Source organism: Onychomys torridus, chromosome 16 (genome assembly GCF_903995425.1).
Source record: "Onychomys torridus chromosome 16, mOncTor1.1, whole genome shotgun sequence".
Taxonomy (NCBI): Eukaryota; Metazoa; Chordata; class Mammalia; order Rodentia; family Cricetidae; genus Onychomys; species Onychomys torridus.
This window is the reverse complement of record NC_050458.1, coordinates 62,820,584-62,837,884: the sequence shown is the minus strand read 5'-3', so window position 1 is coordinate 62,837,884 and position 17,301 is coordinate 62,820,584. Positions and strand designations below refer to the sequence as shown.

At 52.5% G+C, this 17,301-nt stretch overlaps 1 protein-coding gene across 2 annotated transcripts in view; it reads left to right on the top strand.

Moving 5' to 3' along the window:
• The first annotated feature begins 4,583 nt into the window (after window positions 1-4,583).
• Col2a1 (collagen type II alpha 1 chain) overlaps window positions 4,584-17,301 on the top strand; it is a 29,910-nt gene continuing 17,192 nt past the window's right edge. The window contains exons 1-17 of one of the 2 annotated variants that reach the window (XM_036208787.1): window positions 4,584-4,803; window positions 5,008-5,195; window positions 8,956-9,162; window positions 10,483-10,499; window positions 10,887-10,919; window positions 11,011-11,043; window positions 11,144-11,197; window positions 11,347-11,448; window positions 12,392-12,469; window positions 13,119-13,163; window positions 13,265-13,318; window positions 13,687-13,740; window positions 14,435-14,488; window positions 14,768-14,821; window positions 14,953-15,006; window positions 15,297-15,341; window positions 15,861-15,914. In XM_036208787.1, the coding sequence (XP_036064680.1) occupies window positions 5,111-5,195; window positions 8,956-9,162; window positions 10,483-10,499; window positions 10,887-10,919; window positions 11,011-11,043; window positions 11,144-11,197; window positions 11,347-11,448; window positions 12,392-12,469; window positions 13,119-13,163; window positions 13,265-13,318; window positions 13,687-13,740; window positions 14,435-14,488; window positions 14,768-14,821; window positions 14,953-15,006; window positions 15,297-15,341; window positions 15,861-15,914 (1,023 nt within the window). In that variant the 5' untranslated portion in view covers window positions 4,584-4,803; window positions 5,008-5,110. Of the gene's footprint in view, window positions 4,804-4,867; window positions 5,196-8,955; window positions 9,163-10,482; window positions 10,500-10,886; window positions 10,920-11,010; window positions 11,044-11,143; window positions 11,198-11,346; window positions 11,449-12,391; window positions 12,470-13,118; window positions 13,164-13,264; window positions 13,319-13,686; window positions 13,741-14,434; window positions 14,489-14,767; window positions 14,822-14,952; window positions 15,007-15,296; window positions 15,342-15,860; window positions 15,915-17,301 lie in introns of those variants that run through there. The other variant, XM_036208786.1, reaches the window with a different exon arrangement.

The following is a 17,301-nucleotide window of genomic DNA, read 5'->3' as shown; positions in this document are numbered from 1 at the left end:
ATCCAGAGGTCTGGCTCTCAAGAGATAAATGGAAGTAACGCATACAGCTGGGGGCGGCGGCGGCGGCGGTGGCGGCGGTGCCTTTAATCCCAGCCCTCGGGAGGCAGAGGCCAACAGGACCTCCGTGAGTTCAAGGCCAGCCTGGTCTACAGAGTGAGTTCCAAGACAGTCTACAAGGAGAAACCCTGTCTCAAAAACAAAGCAAACGGACAAAGAAAGAAGTAATACAGGCAGCGAGTACCATAAGGAGCCCTCTGTGTCTATTTGTAATGTCCTCCCTATTTCTATGTTTTATCCCCCCCACTTGGAGTTTACACTGTTCTTGGACCCCTCGCCAGGTCTCCTGGCTCCCCCACCCCATCCTTCTTTGCTCTCATATAGGACTTTATCCTTACCGGACATCTGCGTTTCCAAACCCAGGCATCCTCAGTCTCACTTCCTCCAGGAACTGGCTTCGGCTTTGTTTCCTGTCGTACTTCCTTTCCTTTCCTTTTCTCATTCCCTCTTCTCCCTTCCCAGCCCTCCCTTAGCATCAGTGTCCCTTCTCTTCCTCCCTTCCCTTCCTCGGGAATAAAGCTTATTTCCTATATTTTTTCATTATCTTATTTCTCCTGTGTTCCCTTGAGTTCAGAGGTAGCAGCTAAGTTCACACTGTGTCTCTGTTTTGTGGAGAAGTAGAGGTCTAGCGTAAGTACTAACCTGGATTTGTGTGGCACTGGTTCAGGCCTGAGTCTGGGTGGGATTCTTAATACTGTTTGCATTTGAGAACACACAGTAGCACATTTATGCTCCTATGGAATGGAATGTACACCATAAATCTGGAACAGCCCTATCCTGGACAGTCATGATCCTGTTACTCTGGCCCAAAAATGCCAAAAGAAAACATAAACATGCCTTGAAAGGCCGTCTGAACCGAGCCCAACCAACAGAGGCCGAGTGTCAGGGGAACCAGGCCTACCCCTCCTCCACGGCTGTGTGAAGCATGTCATTCACCACCTGCCATATTTGGGGTGGGCTTACCTCTTCGGAATGTGGATCCTTCCTTACTTTATCACTATTTTTAAGTGGATTTAGGTAGAGGATGAGAAAGAGGTCTTTTCTTTACAGTATTCCTATTAATATCTTTCCCAATAAGGTAGTGTCTATGTAAGTCTAAATTTGGGCTGAGAGTATCACTCTGCAGTAGAGTGCTTGTCTGGTAGGTGTGGGACCCTAAGTTCAACCCAGCACCACCAAAAAGTCGAAATATCTTCAGAAAGAAAGAAAAAAATAGTGAAGTACTTATTTTGTCTACACAACACAGAGCCATCCACTTATCTATTTTGTGAGTTGTCTGATTTAGGGTAGATACAAACTCTTCACTTTCTAACTTCCTAACTCCTACTGTGTAACTCCTCCTAAAGGAATGAGCACATGATGATGCCACATGGAGCCTTTATTCTCTGACAATCAGGTCCCTTTTCCTACCGAAGGGGAACACGGACATTCTTTGTTCCAGTTCCATCTAGAGATTGTGACATCTCCTCATCTATCTGGTGTTGGCATAAAAGTTTTTCACACTACAAAACTGTGTATAAGCTGGGCAGTGGTGGCACACACCTTTAATCCCAGCACTCGGGAGGCAGAGGCAGGCAGATCTCTGTGAGTTCAAGGCCAGCCTGGTCTAAGGAGTGAGTTCCAGGACAGCCAGGACTACACAGAGAAACCCTGTGTCAAAAATCAAAGTGGGTGTGTATATATTAGGAGTATGTGTTCCTAAACACATAACTACCGTTTGCTCAATCACTATAATGTTACTTATGTGTTAGGTTTTCAGGACTGACCATTTGGTTGGATAACCAGTTGGTGTGTTCTTCTCTGTGGGAGACTATTTCCCCGACTCTCAGGAGTCCTTACTGTTCTGTAGTATTTTTGTGTGGAGCTGAGGCCTCCTGGGCTCCACCCACCCACCCCTCCCCTGAATTCTTGTTAGCATGTCTGTCATTGTCCTTGTTCAGCTCATGTTGAGGTAGCCATGTTGGTGAGACTTCATGGGCATAGCTTCTGACATTCCCAGGACACACAGTCTCACAGCCAGCTCCCTGTTCCTCTGGCTCTTACAATCTTGGGGGGTGGGGGAGCTTCTGCAATGAACTCTGAGCCCTAGGTGGGGGAGTTGTATTGTAGACAAACCCGTTGGGACTGGGCTCCATGACGCTGCATTTTGATTGGTTGTGGTTTTCTGTAGCGGTCTCTGTCTGTTGCAAAGAGAAGTGTCCTTGATGAGGGGTAAGGACTACACTTATCTGTGGGTATGAGGACAAATATTTAGAATGTAGTTAGGAATTATGCTAGTTTAGTAAAGTGGTGGTTGTAGGCTTTCTTCCAAGATCCATGATTTCATTAGCCCTGGGTAGTTAGCTAAGTTTCCAGTACCAGGCATGATTTCCCTCTTTTTAAGAAGGTCTTAAGTCCACTTAGAGAGACGCTGGTTACTGCCAAGGTATTCTTACCAGCCTGGACCCTTAGGGTTATCATGCACACTGGCTTTTGTGTTCCTAGGCGTCGTTGCTGTGTGTAGGACTCTTGGTTGCTCTCTTTTTTGCAAGCTTGCACTTCTGTTTCCATGAAAGCTAGCCCTCAGGAACGCGGCTTTAAGGTGAGTCTCCATCATAAGAAAACGCAGGAGGCGATAGATACATCAGGATGATCTCTGGAGCTATTGCCATTGAGGCACCCTGTTCCCTGTTGACCCCCTTCATTCACGTGTTATATTCTCCATGTCAACTTCATATTGCTTCTCTGTCCTGTCCCAGCTCCATTTGCTGGGGTTTTGTTTGTTTGTCTGTTTGTTATCAGCAATGGTCCTTTCCACCTTCCAGGGTTAGGGATAGAACCCAGGACCTCATGGATGCTTGGCAAACACACTACCCCTTAACCACATCCCCAGCTCTCTTGCTATATTCATTGTGTTGTCTGGCAACAGTTGCTCTATTTGAGTGTTTCTAATTAGTAGGTCAGGTGACACTTCCTTTGGAGCAATGTGTTAACTATGAAACGATAGACACTCAGTAAGAAGGATGCGGAACTTCCGGCTACTTAGATGTTGGCTCTTTGATCCTTTCCAGACCCATCACTAGGCTCGAGACAATGTGAGTCTGTATCTGGCTGTGGAGTGTCAATAACTTCCATTTATTCTGGCTTTGTCAATTTGAGCTTACAATTGATTTACTTTAGCTAGCTCCCATCCCTGACAATTCTGCTTTTAACTACAGGGAAACAGAGACCTCAATCCAGAGTTCTTATCCAGATGCTGCCCTTTGGTCAGAATGAGTCAGAGTTAGAGGAGAAATCAAGACTAACCCACTTGTTTTTTTTCCTCCCTCACCGACCGAGGTCACTTTCATATAGGTTTCCACTTTATTCATCGACTTTAGCATTTTCCCCCCAAAACATTTACTGTTGAGTTTTCACGACACTTGCATTGAGACCAGTTGTTTGAGTGACTAACTTTATAGTTACCTATGCGTTACTTGTATCATAAAGTCTACTTTGCAGGGACTAGTGAGATTGCTCAGGCATAAAGACTCTTCCCACCTTCCAGCCTCAGAACCCATGTGTTAGAAGGACAGAACCTGTATGCACACATGAAAAAAAATAAGTGTAAAATAAATTCTATTTTTTAAATCTAAACAACTCAGTCCACATGAGCTGACCCCAAATTTTCCTCTGTGCTGAAAAGTGTGCTCGGTACAGCTTGTGTTCTCACAGGCCTTCCACGCTGCTTGGTGAAGCAAATTCGGTGGATATAAAGGAGAAAATGAAAATTATACCCCCCCCCCAAAGTGCTGGACTGGGCCTAGGACCTTGCAGTTTGGGCTAAGGTGGGTGGCGGGGCTGGAAGGTGAGTGAGGCTGGAAGCCCAGAGGTGGGGAAGACATGGAGAGTGGTGGGGTCGGGGGCAACTAGGACACTCTGGCGCTTTCCCCGCCCCTCACAAACCTGAGTCCAGCCAGAGCAGCCTCCAGACTCTCCGGCTAGAGCCTCAGAGTTGCCAACAGTCCCTGGCCAGCGCTGCTCTATCTAGGCGAAGGGCGCCCACTTCCCCGGAGATTCCTGGACCTGGGCCCGAAAGAGACCAACTAGACAGTGCCTCCAATCCCGCTGCGTGCACTGTGTTGTCCCGGCTCCCTTGGTTCTCTGCGGTTCCTTCAGTCCCTTCCCTTGCCTGCCCCCCCCCCCCCCACCTCCACACAGGTCTCCCTCTGTGCAGGAATACACCAGCCCCTGTCCTAGTCATCCGCTCAGTCCAGTGTCCGCTTAGGCTGCAGGCGAGGCCCTTTCCCGGCTACTTGATGGGGGATGGGTGAGGGAGGATGTCCTTGCGAGCCTCCAGGTGGGACTTCAGAGTCAGGTACTCCGCAAAGGGGCCAGAAGGCAGGTCTGGACAACTGTCCCCCAGATTTAGGGTTCCGGACAACTTCCACCGGCTCATACTTGGGTCCCCCATTCACCTCCCACCCCCTAAACTTCCCATCCCCACCTTCTTTGCTTCTTTCGGTTGCTTCGCCCTCCCTGTCTTTTCTGTCCTGGGTCTAGAGCTCCAGGCTTATGCTTCTGCAAACAACCCCCTCCCCTCTAACCCCAGCAGAACTTCGAGGGGAGGGGCCGGAGGCCCCCCTTGCCGCCTGTGGTTGGAGGGGGCTGTGCGGCAGTCCCAAGTGGGGGCGACCGGAGTTCGTCTGGGTGCCCCGCCCGATCAGGCCACTGGGCACATGGGGGGCGGGAAGCTGGGCTCACGAGAGGGGAGTCTGGCCTTGGCAGGTGTGGGCTCTGGTCCGGCCTGGGCGGGCTCCGGGGGCGGGGTCTCAGGTTACAGCCCCGCGGGGGGCTGGGGGGCGGCCCGCGGTTTGGGCCGGTTTGCCAGCCTTTGGAGCGACCGGGCGCATATAACGGGAGCCTCTGCCGGGAGAAGACGCAGAGCGCTGCAGGGCTGCCGGGTCTCCTGCCTCTTCCTCTTGCCCCTAGGGCCTCCTGCATGAGGGCGCGGTAGAGACCCGGACCCGCTCCGTGCTCTGCCGCCTCGCTGCGCTTCGCCCGGGCCAGGCTCTGCCAGGCCCCACGGTGAGCCATGATCCGCCTCGGGGCTGCCCAATCGCTGGTGCTGCTGACGCTGCTCGTCGCTGCGGTCCTTCGGTGTCAGGGCCTGGATGACGGTAAGTTGCCCACGTCCCTCGCCTGCTTTCCTGACTTGCGTCCCTTCTCCTCCTCCTGCCCAGCCCCGATCCGGGTTTAGGGTGCCGAGACCTAGGCGCCCAGTACACAGGAATCCACTGAGCCGAATTCTGCCGAGTGAGGAACTCTGTCGCAGCATCCTCGATGAGAGTTGTGAGTGGAGACATTTGCAGGTCCCTGCGTGAGGCAAGGATGTGAACTTGCAGAGCGTTGGATGCGACAGGTTTAAACACAGATGTAAACGCGCCCCTTTCCATCAGCTTTGATCAGGAGGTTTGAGCTCAGCTTCACACTTAAAAATAGGCGAGAGGTCGAGGGACGCCTACGGGTTGACTTCTCTGCCGAGCCCAGGGGTTAGAGGCTGCGGGGCTCAAAGGGGCGCTAGACAAAGGACTAACTCTGACATTGATGGGTTGAAATCTGAGGCTACAAAGGAAAGGAGGTTCTCTGCGTCTTCGGCGCCGCTCGCGAGCTCCCTCCCCCTCCAGGCTGGCCTGGAGTAAGGTGCAGTCAGCCGGCCTTTCTCTGAAACTCCGCTCTGTCCTTGCCTCCTTTGGGCTGCAGGAACTTAACGTCTGAAAAACACTGACGCTGCAACCAGACCTGCTTTCCAAATGCCCCCTCCCTCCCAGGGCATACCCTCCCTCCTGAGGGTCTACCATGAGTTACTTTCCTGTGTGTGTAGCAGCTGATGGAGGGTAAGGCCAAAGAACTGTCCGTGGCTATAGTTGCAACTGTACAGCCCCGGTCCAAGGGCGGCTCCCCGCACCTTTCCACCTCCTCCCTGGGTAAGATCCACTGTCTGGGATTATATTCAGGACAAATGAAGCCTGGAAAGTGTATTAGGTAGAGAGAATTTTCTTCCACGTGTTTGGGCACGTTTCCGACGGCTAGGATTCCAGTCTTCTCTTTTTATGTTACAGACTGTAAATCAATCGCAGGTGAAACTCTTTGGGTAGCGGGTGGGGATCAAAGACCCTCTGCCTCTGAGACTGTGCGCTTTCCCCTGCCACCAGGCTGTCGCCAGAGATGCTTTGGAAAGCGGCGGGCCCTGGCGGACTTTCTTTTCCTTAGCCGGACCGGCGCTGCGGGGGCAGGGTTGGAGTGCAGAGCATTGCAATGTGGAGCCCAGGATAGCACTTACCGGCCCCGCCGCCCAGGGTGGTGAGCTAAGCCGGGTCGTGCGCTCGAGCTCCGGGGGGGATGTCGAGTGTTTGTACGTGGTCTGAGCTTGGCCTGACTGTATTTCTGTCCTAAATTTCAAAGCACATCCACGAAGTTGTGGTCTTGACCGGTGTTTTCTATAGCAAGCAATGGAGTGAGCTGTGTCTGAACTATTTCCCTAATTCTCCTTCGGATAGCGGAGCCTCTAGCTTAAGTGGTGAAGAGCTCTCTGTCCGCTGCATCCTTCTTGGCAGAGAGTGAACTCCACAGCTTTTTTTTTTGGGGGGGGGGGTCTAAAACTTCCAGTCTCCTCCTCCCAGGAGGAATAGGATTCTGCCTCTGACCGGTTGATTTTGCATCCCGGGTCGTCCCATCTACGCAAACACCCCCACACTCCAGCCTTGGGTCCATAGGACCCAAAGACCTGATGTACGGAAAGGCGTAGCCTGGATGGACGTCAGCAAAGTCAGAAACCTAGAGTCCACTACGCTCCTCCTCTCCATCTTTCCACGAGTTTGGGAAACTTCTTGGCCTCGGAGACTTTGACCCACATCTGCATGTCTCAGCCCTAGCTTCCAAAAGTGCTGCTGGCTGTGGCGAGGGAGGGACCTCAGTCCTCCTTTGTGAAGCGTGTTTGCGTTGGGGGATTGGCAGCGATGGCTTCCAGATGGGCTGAAACCCTGCCCATATTTATTTAAACTGGTTCCTCGCGGAGACCTGTGAATCGGGCTCTGTATGCGCTCGAGAAAAGCCCCATTCATGAGAGGCGAGGCCTGGTGGGTCGCGCCCCCCCCCCCCGCCCCGGACTCCCCGATCCCCTTCTCCCACAATGCCCCCCTGTGCCCGCCTGCCGCCACCTCCCGGGCTCTGGCCCCGCGCGCAGCGGCGACTAAGCAAAACAGTTCCCCGAAAGAGGTAGCTTTTTAATTGGCCGGCCACAAAGAATCACTTATGCCGGGCGGCGGTAACGAGGGGAACCCGATCGGGCGGCCAGGATGCTATCTGTAGCCCCTTTCGTGCCGCAGTTAGGGTGGTGCTGGCTTCCTCCGACCGCACCTAGGGGATCTGGTTTCGGTGTTGGCTCCTTTCTGGGGGCAGTCATTTAATCCCACTTTTTCCTCTCCGGGTGTCTGTCTGCCGGAGGGCAGTGTCCCGAGCCCCAGCCACAAAGAGTCAGCCAGTGGCTCTCACACCCAGCGCAGCCCTCCCCTCCCCTGGCCCTCGCCGCCCCCGGGGCTCCCTTCCTGGGGAACCCGATCAGCTTTCACGATGCACCCCCCGCCCCCGGCTTTCCTCGGGCTCCTCCAGGCAGTCTTGGGTGATGGAGTGCTTGTTCTCAGTCAGGACTGGACACCATTAGCCGACGCTGCCCTCTCATCACCTCCAGCTAATTTTAGCGCCGCTGGGGAAGAGGGTATCCCAGCAGCTTCGACATTTTTCCTGGGGCCCCCTCACCTTCCTCTTGATTGTCTTGCCTAAAGGCTAGATAGATTCCTTCCAGTGGAAAAGAAAAGGGAGAGTTTGATTCTCGCTCTCCTTGAAGAGCAGAAGGCAGGCCCGTCTCTCTCCACGCCCCTCGGGTTTGCGGCTCTCCGGCTATTATTCACCCTCCGCTTTGCCATTGCTTTTGAGATTTTAATGAGAAAAACAGCGCTGGGCGCTGCCTAGCACGTGGTGCGGGCTCTTCAGTCCCTGGCGCCCAGAGAAGCTCTCTTGTCAGCACAGTTTCCTTGTGCAGGGCGAATTCCAGACGGCAGGGCGCTGGTGGAGAGGGTCCAGTCCGAGATACTCCTTTGCATTCTGGCAGGATGCAGGTCTAGACTGGTCAACCTTAGTCAAGGCCGGACATTTAGAGCCTGCTGCCACCCATATTGGGGTTGCCATCTTCAGACTGAGGCAGAGCCTCCGGCCAGAAGTGTCACTCACCGTGCGCGGGAGGGCCCAGCTTGCCTTTTAAGTTATGGTTTAACATATTGTTTACATCTTCTGCTGTTGGTGGGTAGAATTCCCTGCACTTTCTCTGAATTTTCCTTGTCAGCTGTATTTAGAAAAATCTCATTATTCCTAGAGGATGACACACACGCACAAAGATGTCTTTGCTCCTCAGCTAGAGCGCCTCACGGTTTTTCAGTATTCTCCATCTCTACTGCCCTAGGTTCCCACTCAGAGTGTCACCTCCTCCTACTCCCCAGTTTCACCTACCAACGTATCCTTCCCTATCTCCAGCCCCCTCCCCCCATGCTGGGAAGAGGAAGAGACTATAGTAGAGCAACCGCCCTCCTTTATTGCTGGGTCATGATTCTCACCCCCCCCCCCCCCCCACCCCCGCCTCCCCCCCCCCCAACATACCCATCTTCCACAAGACACATGACAGAGATCCTGGAATGCACAGAAAGATGAGCTACGTTTTCCAAAACGAATTTGTACGTTCAGTCCGTCTGGTGTGGTCTGACGTCCCCCCCATCCCCTAGCGTCTGAATGATGTCCAGTTGATGGCAACTATTTCTCTTTCTCCCTGGCTCTGCTCCCTCCCTGCTCTGGCACTCTGCCACCCCCTCGTCCCCCCACTTGGTACAGAGGAGGAGGCTGGAAGCTGTTTGCACGATGGGCAAATGTACAAAGATAAGGATGTATGGAAGCCCACGATCTGCCGCATCTGTGTGTGTGACACTGGCAAAGTCCTCTGCGACGACATACTCTGTGAAGACAAAGACTGCCTCAATCCCGAGGTCCCCTTCGGAGAGTGCTGCCCCATCTGCACAGCTGAACTCACCCCTGCCAGTGGTCGTAATTTATTTATTTATTTCTCAACATAAATAAATTACTCGCAGCAGCTAGCTTTCCATGGATGTCAGTCTTCTCCTGGGTCTGAGAAGCTGCTTATCCATTTGATCCCAGCAGTAGGGGCAGGAAGGCAAGGCTACTTCTCGGTTGCAGGTTGAAACCTGGTGGGACTAAGCCACCAGAGAGACCCTCCCTCGCCTGATACCTCAGGAGTATGTTTCTGACACTTAGGGTTCCACAAAAGTTTCCCTTCCTGAGTCAAGCCTGCTAATTAGTAGAGCCACACAGTGGAAATCAGGCTCTGTCTAGTCCAACACGAGCTAATGCATCCGTCTGTCACCCCACCCACATCTTGTCTTCTCTATAGAAAACCCTCCAGGACATGGTCGTTAAGGCGGAGAAACCTCTGTCGGGAAGGAGGGGGACAGAGCAGAGGACATTGTACTCTACTTTGGGGTAGAATACAATGGTGGTACTCCCTCTGTGTTTTGACCTCCTCTTGGTGTTGACCACCTTTTAAGAAGCAGAGGAGCTGAAGGAGCCTGGGCTCTGGGAGTTGAAAGGGTGGCCATGTTCCCTTATGCTGGTGACAGTTATTAACTTCCAGCTAGAACCAGTTTCCCAGCACTCACACAGTGCCCCATCTCCCTCCAGGGAAGGTAGGACACAAGCAGGAGCCTCCCAGGTGGCTCCCCCCCCCCATTCTCTCCTACTCCTATTGAACAGGAATCGAGAAGTTGCCTTTCCTGAATACCTCCCCAACACTGATGCCTGGTATGGTGCAGATTTCGGACACTCTCAGTGTCTGAGGGGCCCATGCCAGTGCAGTGTTGATGGCCCATAGGCCTTTGCTGCTATGGTGGGGTAGGGGCTTGTCAGTTTGGGATGGCTCTGGCTGTAATACTCTTCCTAACGTCTGTGTCCTGCCCTTTTTTTGTGCTTGCTTCAAGGAGACTCCATGCTAATGTAAGGCTTCCTCGGCTCATAACTCTTCTTCGGGAGGGCGTGGGTTGGGCTGCTTGCCTGACTTGTGGGTCTTTGCTGCTTTGCCTCCTGGTTGCCTCTTTCCATCTCGATACCATTCCTGTACTGTGCATGCTTTCTGACTAATAAAGTTAGAAACACCTCCATTCCTGTGAGTCCTCGGTGACAAAAGGGCTCTGTGATCCTAACACCCCCCCAACAGAGGGACTGGGGAAGCCACAGAGGAATCTGCTTCTTTCCTTGGTTGTGGTCCCTTACTTTGTTTGATCCTCCAAAGAGAGTTTGAATGACAAGAAATGGTCCCTGACTCATCTTCTTCTCTGTTCTCCCTTGCAGGACAACTAGGACCGAAGGTAAGACACACTGTTTTTAAACTTAATTTAGTTACCCCTCCCTCATGCGATGTATGTGTGAGTGTGGACGCACCTGCGCTGTGGTGCGTGTATGAGGCAGGTGGGTGAGGATAACCCAGAAGAGTTACTTCTCTCCTTCCACCACAGGCCATCAGGCTGGTGCCACAAGCGCTTTTGGCCACTGGGCCATTTCAGTGGCTCCATGTCTTGCTTCCCCGTGCTCTTTTTCAGAAGCACTGGGATGCTAACCTGGCCTGGGCCTCTTCTTTAGACCTCAGAAGATGTCAGTCTAGAGGACAAGCGCAGGCTAGGGTGGCCGGGTGGGGGTTTTGTGTTGGGGCGGATGGGCTCCACTCAGCTTACTCCTGGTACCATTTCATGTTGCAGGGCCAGAAAGGAGAACCTGGAGACATCAAGGATGTAAGTATAAACTATCCCTTCCACAACCCATGCACCTGCTGTCCTACATATGTCCCCCCAACCGACAGGCCTGCGGTTCTCTCTTACACAGATCGTAGGACCCAGAGGACCCCCTGGCCCTCAGGTAAGGAAGGGAAGGGTCCCTTGATCTGTTCTTCCCTTACTGCAACTGAGCCAAGGTGGCCTCTAGTCTCATGTCATCACACCATGCCCCCCACCTTCAGGGACCTGCTGGTGAACAAGGACCCAGAGGTGACCGTGGTGAAAAGGGAGAAAAGGTTAGTAGACACCGACCAAACTCGACTTGTGTACTCCCTGGGTCTCTCAAGGCCTGATTCCTGCATCCCCCCCCCGAGCCACCTGGGGCAGGGCAGGTGGCTCCCAAAGAAGTGTTGCTTCACGGATGCCTTTTTCTCTTCCTGGCAAGGGTGCACTTGGACCTCGTGGCCGAGATGGAGAGCCTGGTACCCCTGGAAATCCTGGTCCCCCTGGTCCTCCAGGCCCCCCTGGCCTCCCTGGCCTTGCTGGAGTAAGTGTCCTTATTTCTCCTTTCTCTGGCCTGGCTCTCCAGAACTGTGGTTTCTAAATTGTTACTTTCGCCTACCTGACGGGCCTCAGAACTGCCAGCCGTATGTACATAGCCTGTTCATAGGCTTTGCCGCAGGCCTGTAATTGAGTGGAATCACATATGAAGTTTGAGGCTGTGGGGCTAATGGCTGGCTTTTCTCCTCATTGGGTTTCTGTAAAGAAGGCCTTCAGCTACCTGGCTTCCTGGCACCCCATCATGCGGTGGAGTCTTGGGAGTGGGTGTAGGGTGTGGGAAAAAAAATGACTGGGCACTTGTATTTCTCTGGAAGAGCGGTGACCACTGTCCTTGGAAGACATTTTTCCGTGGTCCTTGCCAAGCACATTCCAAGCAACTATTCATTCTCATGAAAGAGCCCCACTGAGTGAAGGTGTGTGGCTACTGTCGTGTTTGGATTCACACCAATCAACAAATTATATGACTGCCCAGCTTTTGTAGGTGTGCCATTTGGAGGTCTGCTATGTTTTAAATTCTTCAATTTAAGTGGGCTCACAGACGCCTACTACAACCAACCCTTCCTGAAATATTTCAAGACCAGATCTCAGGCCTTTGCCAGACATCAATGTTTGGGAGAACAAAGAAGGCCTTTTAAAAGTGATGTTTTATTTATGTAACATTTTAGAAGGCAGAAGGTTACAAAGCAGAGTGTGAGGGACTGGGGCTATTACACATGGCACTTGATTCCCCAGGGAAGTGATTCCGCCACTGTTGCAAGAACACATTCCCAAAACTTGGTCAGTGTCCCTTTGGTAGTTCTGATCAATACCCAGCCAGTCTCCACTCATGAGAAACGAGGTAGAATTCTCTCTCTCCACTTAAAGCTCCCTGGCAAGCAGGAAGGACGCAGGGCCCCTCAGCCTCCTAACACTGGTCCATTGGTTTGCAGAACTTTGCAGCTCAGATGGCTGGAGGATTTGATGAGAAAGCTGGTGGTGCCCAGATGGGGGTGATGCAAGGTCCAATGGTAAGACAGCAGTGCTTAGCTGCCCCAGTGGGAGCGGGTCATCCTTAGGAAAGGCAGAGACCCAGCAACCTCTGCCTTGTAGATCACGGTTGGTTGGGAGCATCTCATCCCCATACGTTTATACAAACCTGTCATTTAGTTAGCCCGAGGAGTTTGGTTTTTAATGGTGATGGGTGCCGCTTTGAACGAAGCTCTAGGGTGAATAGGAAGAATGAGGTTGGAGAGATGCATATAGCTGATGGATTAGAAGGCCAGTTACTATTACTCTTGGAAGGAGAACTGAGGAACGCAGACAGCAGCTACTGTTCTCCAGCATCCACAAGGCTTCCAGCAGGAAATCTCACCCCTGCAGCGCTGGCTTGGCCCATGCTAAATGAAATTCAGACTTTAGTAAACATGGCTGCCATCCAGGAGAGAGCAAGGCCAGCTTCTTGGTCCAAATGGTGCCTATAAAAAAAGATAGGTGGTTGAGTGGGGAGTGGGAAAGAGGAGGGAGAAGCCACTGGAGGCCCCTTGCCCCCCACCCCACCTCACCCCCCACCCCATATCTTCTTGTCCTTTGTCTGGCTGCTGGCTAGTAGACAGTGGAACCCTGAAGCTGATGACACCGCAGGCTCAGTAAGTCTCTCGCTTTTCTGTTCCGATGCAGGGCCCCATGGGACCTCGAGGACCCCCAGGCCCTGCCGGTGCCCCCGTAAGTGTTCATTCTTTTCCTCTTGGTGGCATGTCAGATGCTCATCAAGCTTCGGCAGCAGTTTGGGGGGGTCAACACGGTGTCCTTACTTTTCCTTCTAGGGCCCTCAAGGATTTCAAGGCACTCCTGGTGAACCTGGCGAGCCTGGTGTCTCTGTGAGTACCGTAGGCTACCCTCTCCCAGGAACTTCTAGGGACAATCTACAGACCCAAGATATACTGTCCGCCTCTGGGCTCTACCGGCTCTTCCCCACAATTGGAGGGCCATAGAAAACTTAGATGTTACTCCCTACCTGTGGAGCGCTCTTCCAGAGTACCAGTATGGCAGGAGCTCCATGATGACACTTCCCGTTCCAGGGGTCACTAGCCCACACTGCCCCTTTCCCCCCCACGACTTCCTTTACCATTTTGCTCTGACCTTTTTGCTTTTCTTCCTCACGGGATAACTAGCTCCCCAAACTACCACCCTGCATTTTGTCTATTGTATTTCCCTTCCAACCATCTCTTCACTTTTCTATTTGTAGGGTCCCATGGGTCCCCGTGGTCCTCCAGGCCCTGCTGGAAAACCTGGTGATGATGTGAGTAGACCTGAGAAGGCCCCATCCCCCAGGGAGAGTGTATGCTGAGGCTTCGGGGTAGAGAGGCTTCCTGAGAAACATGGCTGGCCAGTCCTAAATTCCAGCTGTCTAACACCCACACACCACTTGCAATTTAGCTTGCGAGGTCTCCGGGGACTGTTTTAGATCTGATGAGAAGGAGGATAATTAAAACATCATTAACTTCAGGAAAGGAAATTGAGAAATCAGAGAACGGACAGGAAAACACAAGGCACAAAGCTGTAGAGTAGAAAAACAAAGAAAGACTCGTTCAACAAACACCCCAACATCATCTCAATTGATAATGAGGTAGGGAAGCTCAGCCTGAGCCAAGATGTCTACAGAGGATGAAAACCAGTGGAGACAGGCTCTTTTTATGGCTGGCATCATCCAGTAAAGCCTCTCGAGGTCAGGGCATACAGGCCAGCCCACAGAGCTCCCGGGAGGAGAGCAAAAGCTTGCTGGAGAAGTTGGAGACTCATGAGGACTGAGGAACTTGGCAAAGATTAAACTGTGACCCAGGCGAGGCATTCAGGGAGGGGGCGTCTGCAGGAGGTGATCAAGATGGGCAGGTAGGCGGATGCACAGCCATCGAGTGAGTGGTTCTGGAGCACAGCACACCAGTCATGCTTATGGGACCTGCCGAGGAAAATGAGACCCCTCTCTTTCTTTTCAGGGTGAAGCTGGGAAACCTGGAAAAGCTGGGGAAAGAGGCCTTCCTGGCCCTCAGGTAAAGCTCCATCTTGTGTTTCCAGTGTTTCTTCTTAGACCGCGCACTCCCTTAGCTTGATTAACTCTGTGTAAAATTGGGTACTAACGGGTCCTTTGTATGTCCTGCCTTCAAGTTGGCGATCATTTTTGTGTGAGCACAAGGTGATGGTCTGGGTTTGGCTGAGGGAGCTGTGGAGATGCCTGGATGCCTGCTTCTTTTGCCTGTGTGAGCTGGATCTGTGGGCTCTCCTCCACCCAACTTGTTATTTCCCCTGAGTGTCTCCACTTCGCATTTCAGGGTGCTCGTGGATTCCCCGGAACCCCAGGCCTTCCTGGTGTCAAAGGTCACAGAGTAAGTAACATACATGGGTAAGGGTGTTGGAAAGCAGGGCTACCTGGAGGAGAGGAATCATTTTGGGGTGTGCACATTATTTCCTGTGTGGGTTCCCAGATGTGTGATGGAAGCTTCCTCTTGTTTCCCAGGGTTACCCAGGCCTTGATGGTGCTAAGGGAGAAGCTGGTGCTCCAGGTGTGAAGGTAAAGAACCAGGAAACACACAGGGATTGGTGACAAAGGACATGAGGAGACTCTCCGTCCAGTCAAGGAGATGCTGATGGGTTTAAGGAGTTAGAACATAGTTGGGAACCCCCAAGTCTACATTATGGTAGATAAACAGCAGGCCTTGGAGACAGGGGAGACTGTCTCTTCTGGAATTGAAACTGGAATACCTCTTCCCTCATTGAACCACCAGATCTTTCAATGACTTACCTAGGAAGTTTCTGAAAGCTAGGACTCCAAACATTGATCCTGTGTGTCTTTCTCCCCAGGGTGAAAGCGGTTCCCCCGGTGAGAACGGTTCCCCAGGCCCAATGGTGAGTACGAGCCGCCCATCGGAAAGTCACCATATGCTCTTAGGATGATTCCCCTAACAGCTATCAGAGGGCCACATTGCAAACTACAGCATCCCTGCAGGTGTTCATGCAGAGCAGATAGCTGGCTGTGCAGATTTATCTGATTATGAGCAAAGCCAACATGCAGTAGACAGATTGTTCGAATTTCATATGCATGTACTTCCTTGAGACAGGAACTGTCAAACACACTTAAAGCATGTTTCTTTTTTTTATTCTATTTATTTTTATCTGTCTTCAGTGTTTTGGGGCACTTCATCTGGTGCAAAAAATGAGCTCCCTAGGCAGCAGCAGGGGCACCCATGGTCTGCCTGGAGGAAACTGTGTTTTGCTGTGTCCTGGGAGCAGGACCTAGGGGCAAGACAGTACACCAGGATTGCTGTCCTTCACTTCCTGGCCACTGTGGGTGGGAAGGACCCTCCTGCAGAGGTCACACACAATCCACCATTATGCCAACTTCTGCTTGATCTGTGTTGGTTACAGGGTCCCCGAGGCCTGCCTGGTGAGAGAGGACGGACTGGCCCTGCTGGTGCTGCTGTAAGTAACCCCCAAAGCCAGTTGCCACCCTATATGCAACCCTTTATAGACTCTCAAAACAGCTCTGTGATAATAAGGTGGGCTAGGAGCTACATACCTATGATCCTAGCACCTGAGAAGCTGAGGCAGGGGCATCACAAGTTCAAGGCCAGGTTGGGCAATACAACGAGACCTTTCTCAACCCTCCCAAGGCCTAACAAAGACCACGCAACTTGGTGAGGTAGAGGGGGCATCGTCATACCAGAAGTCTCCACCCTGAGTCTTCCCACTCCCGAGCCTCAGGTGGGGTGGGGCTGTGGAGCAGAAGGAGGGGAGTGTGGCAGGAGAGTGGGGTGTAGGAGTAAGGTTCTCTTCAGCAGTCTGGAGTCTTCAGGTCAACCCTTCAGCAGCCTCTACCTCTTCCCCGTCCGTGAAGTTAGAGTTCAGGAACAGGCTTAGACAGTGTTAGCCATAGGCTCTATATTTCCTCTTGATTTGGATGACAGTACCCTAGAACAAGAGGAAAGAGGCTAGCCTTGGCTCACAGGCCTCCATACTCGACGCTGCCCTGGGTTGTGTCGTGATACGACACCAGTGGCCTCAACGTGGTGGCCCTTCCTTGGTTTAGGACCTGGCATGCTTTGCTTTGTATAATCTTCCCTCATCCTGCGAGGTAGGATCTGTTCTTCTCATTTTAGAGAAGAGGGGATTGAGGCCCAGAAAGAATAAACCAACTATGCACTGAGGACCCAGACTCTGCTGGCCTCCAGTTAGTGTGGGAAACCACGAACCAGGGGACTGGCAGGCAACGGAGGGCACAGGTGCCAGATGAAGGCGCTTGCTTAGCTTGGATCCCCAGGCAATAGAGAGGCCTTGTAGGTGCTTGGTCAGGCGAGTGATGTGATGAAAGCCCTGTTTCAGAAAGATTACGGTTTTCTGTTGGTCTGCACCCCAGCCAACCAAGCCCAGAGGCCCCTCCTCCTAGATTCTTGCAGGGCAACTGAAACAGATCGGCTTTCCTCTATGCTGCTGCTTTCCAGAGCATGCATCTGGGTGATGGAAGTGTCCCTCAGCAGCAGGTCTGTGAACCCAGCGGGCTTGACCCCCACTGTCAACCAGAGCTGCTCAAGGACCTCGCCTCAGGGTCATTTTGTGTGAGGCGAAGGAGGCTCTGGGCCTGCTACTTGTGCAGAGTGGGGGAGCCCTGGCCTGGGGCTTCTCACGAGGCTCAAAGCTAGAGTGGCTCCCTTGTGAAGGGGTGAAGAGAGCCCGCTGCCTCTCGCATTAGCTTTCTCCCTTACTAGACACAGCAGGTCCTGGGTCTTGGTTCTCTCTGGTGGTTCTTGTCCACAAAACGGTCATGCTGGCAACGCAGTTATGAGATTTGGCTTAGATCGTTCTCTGTGTT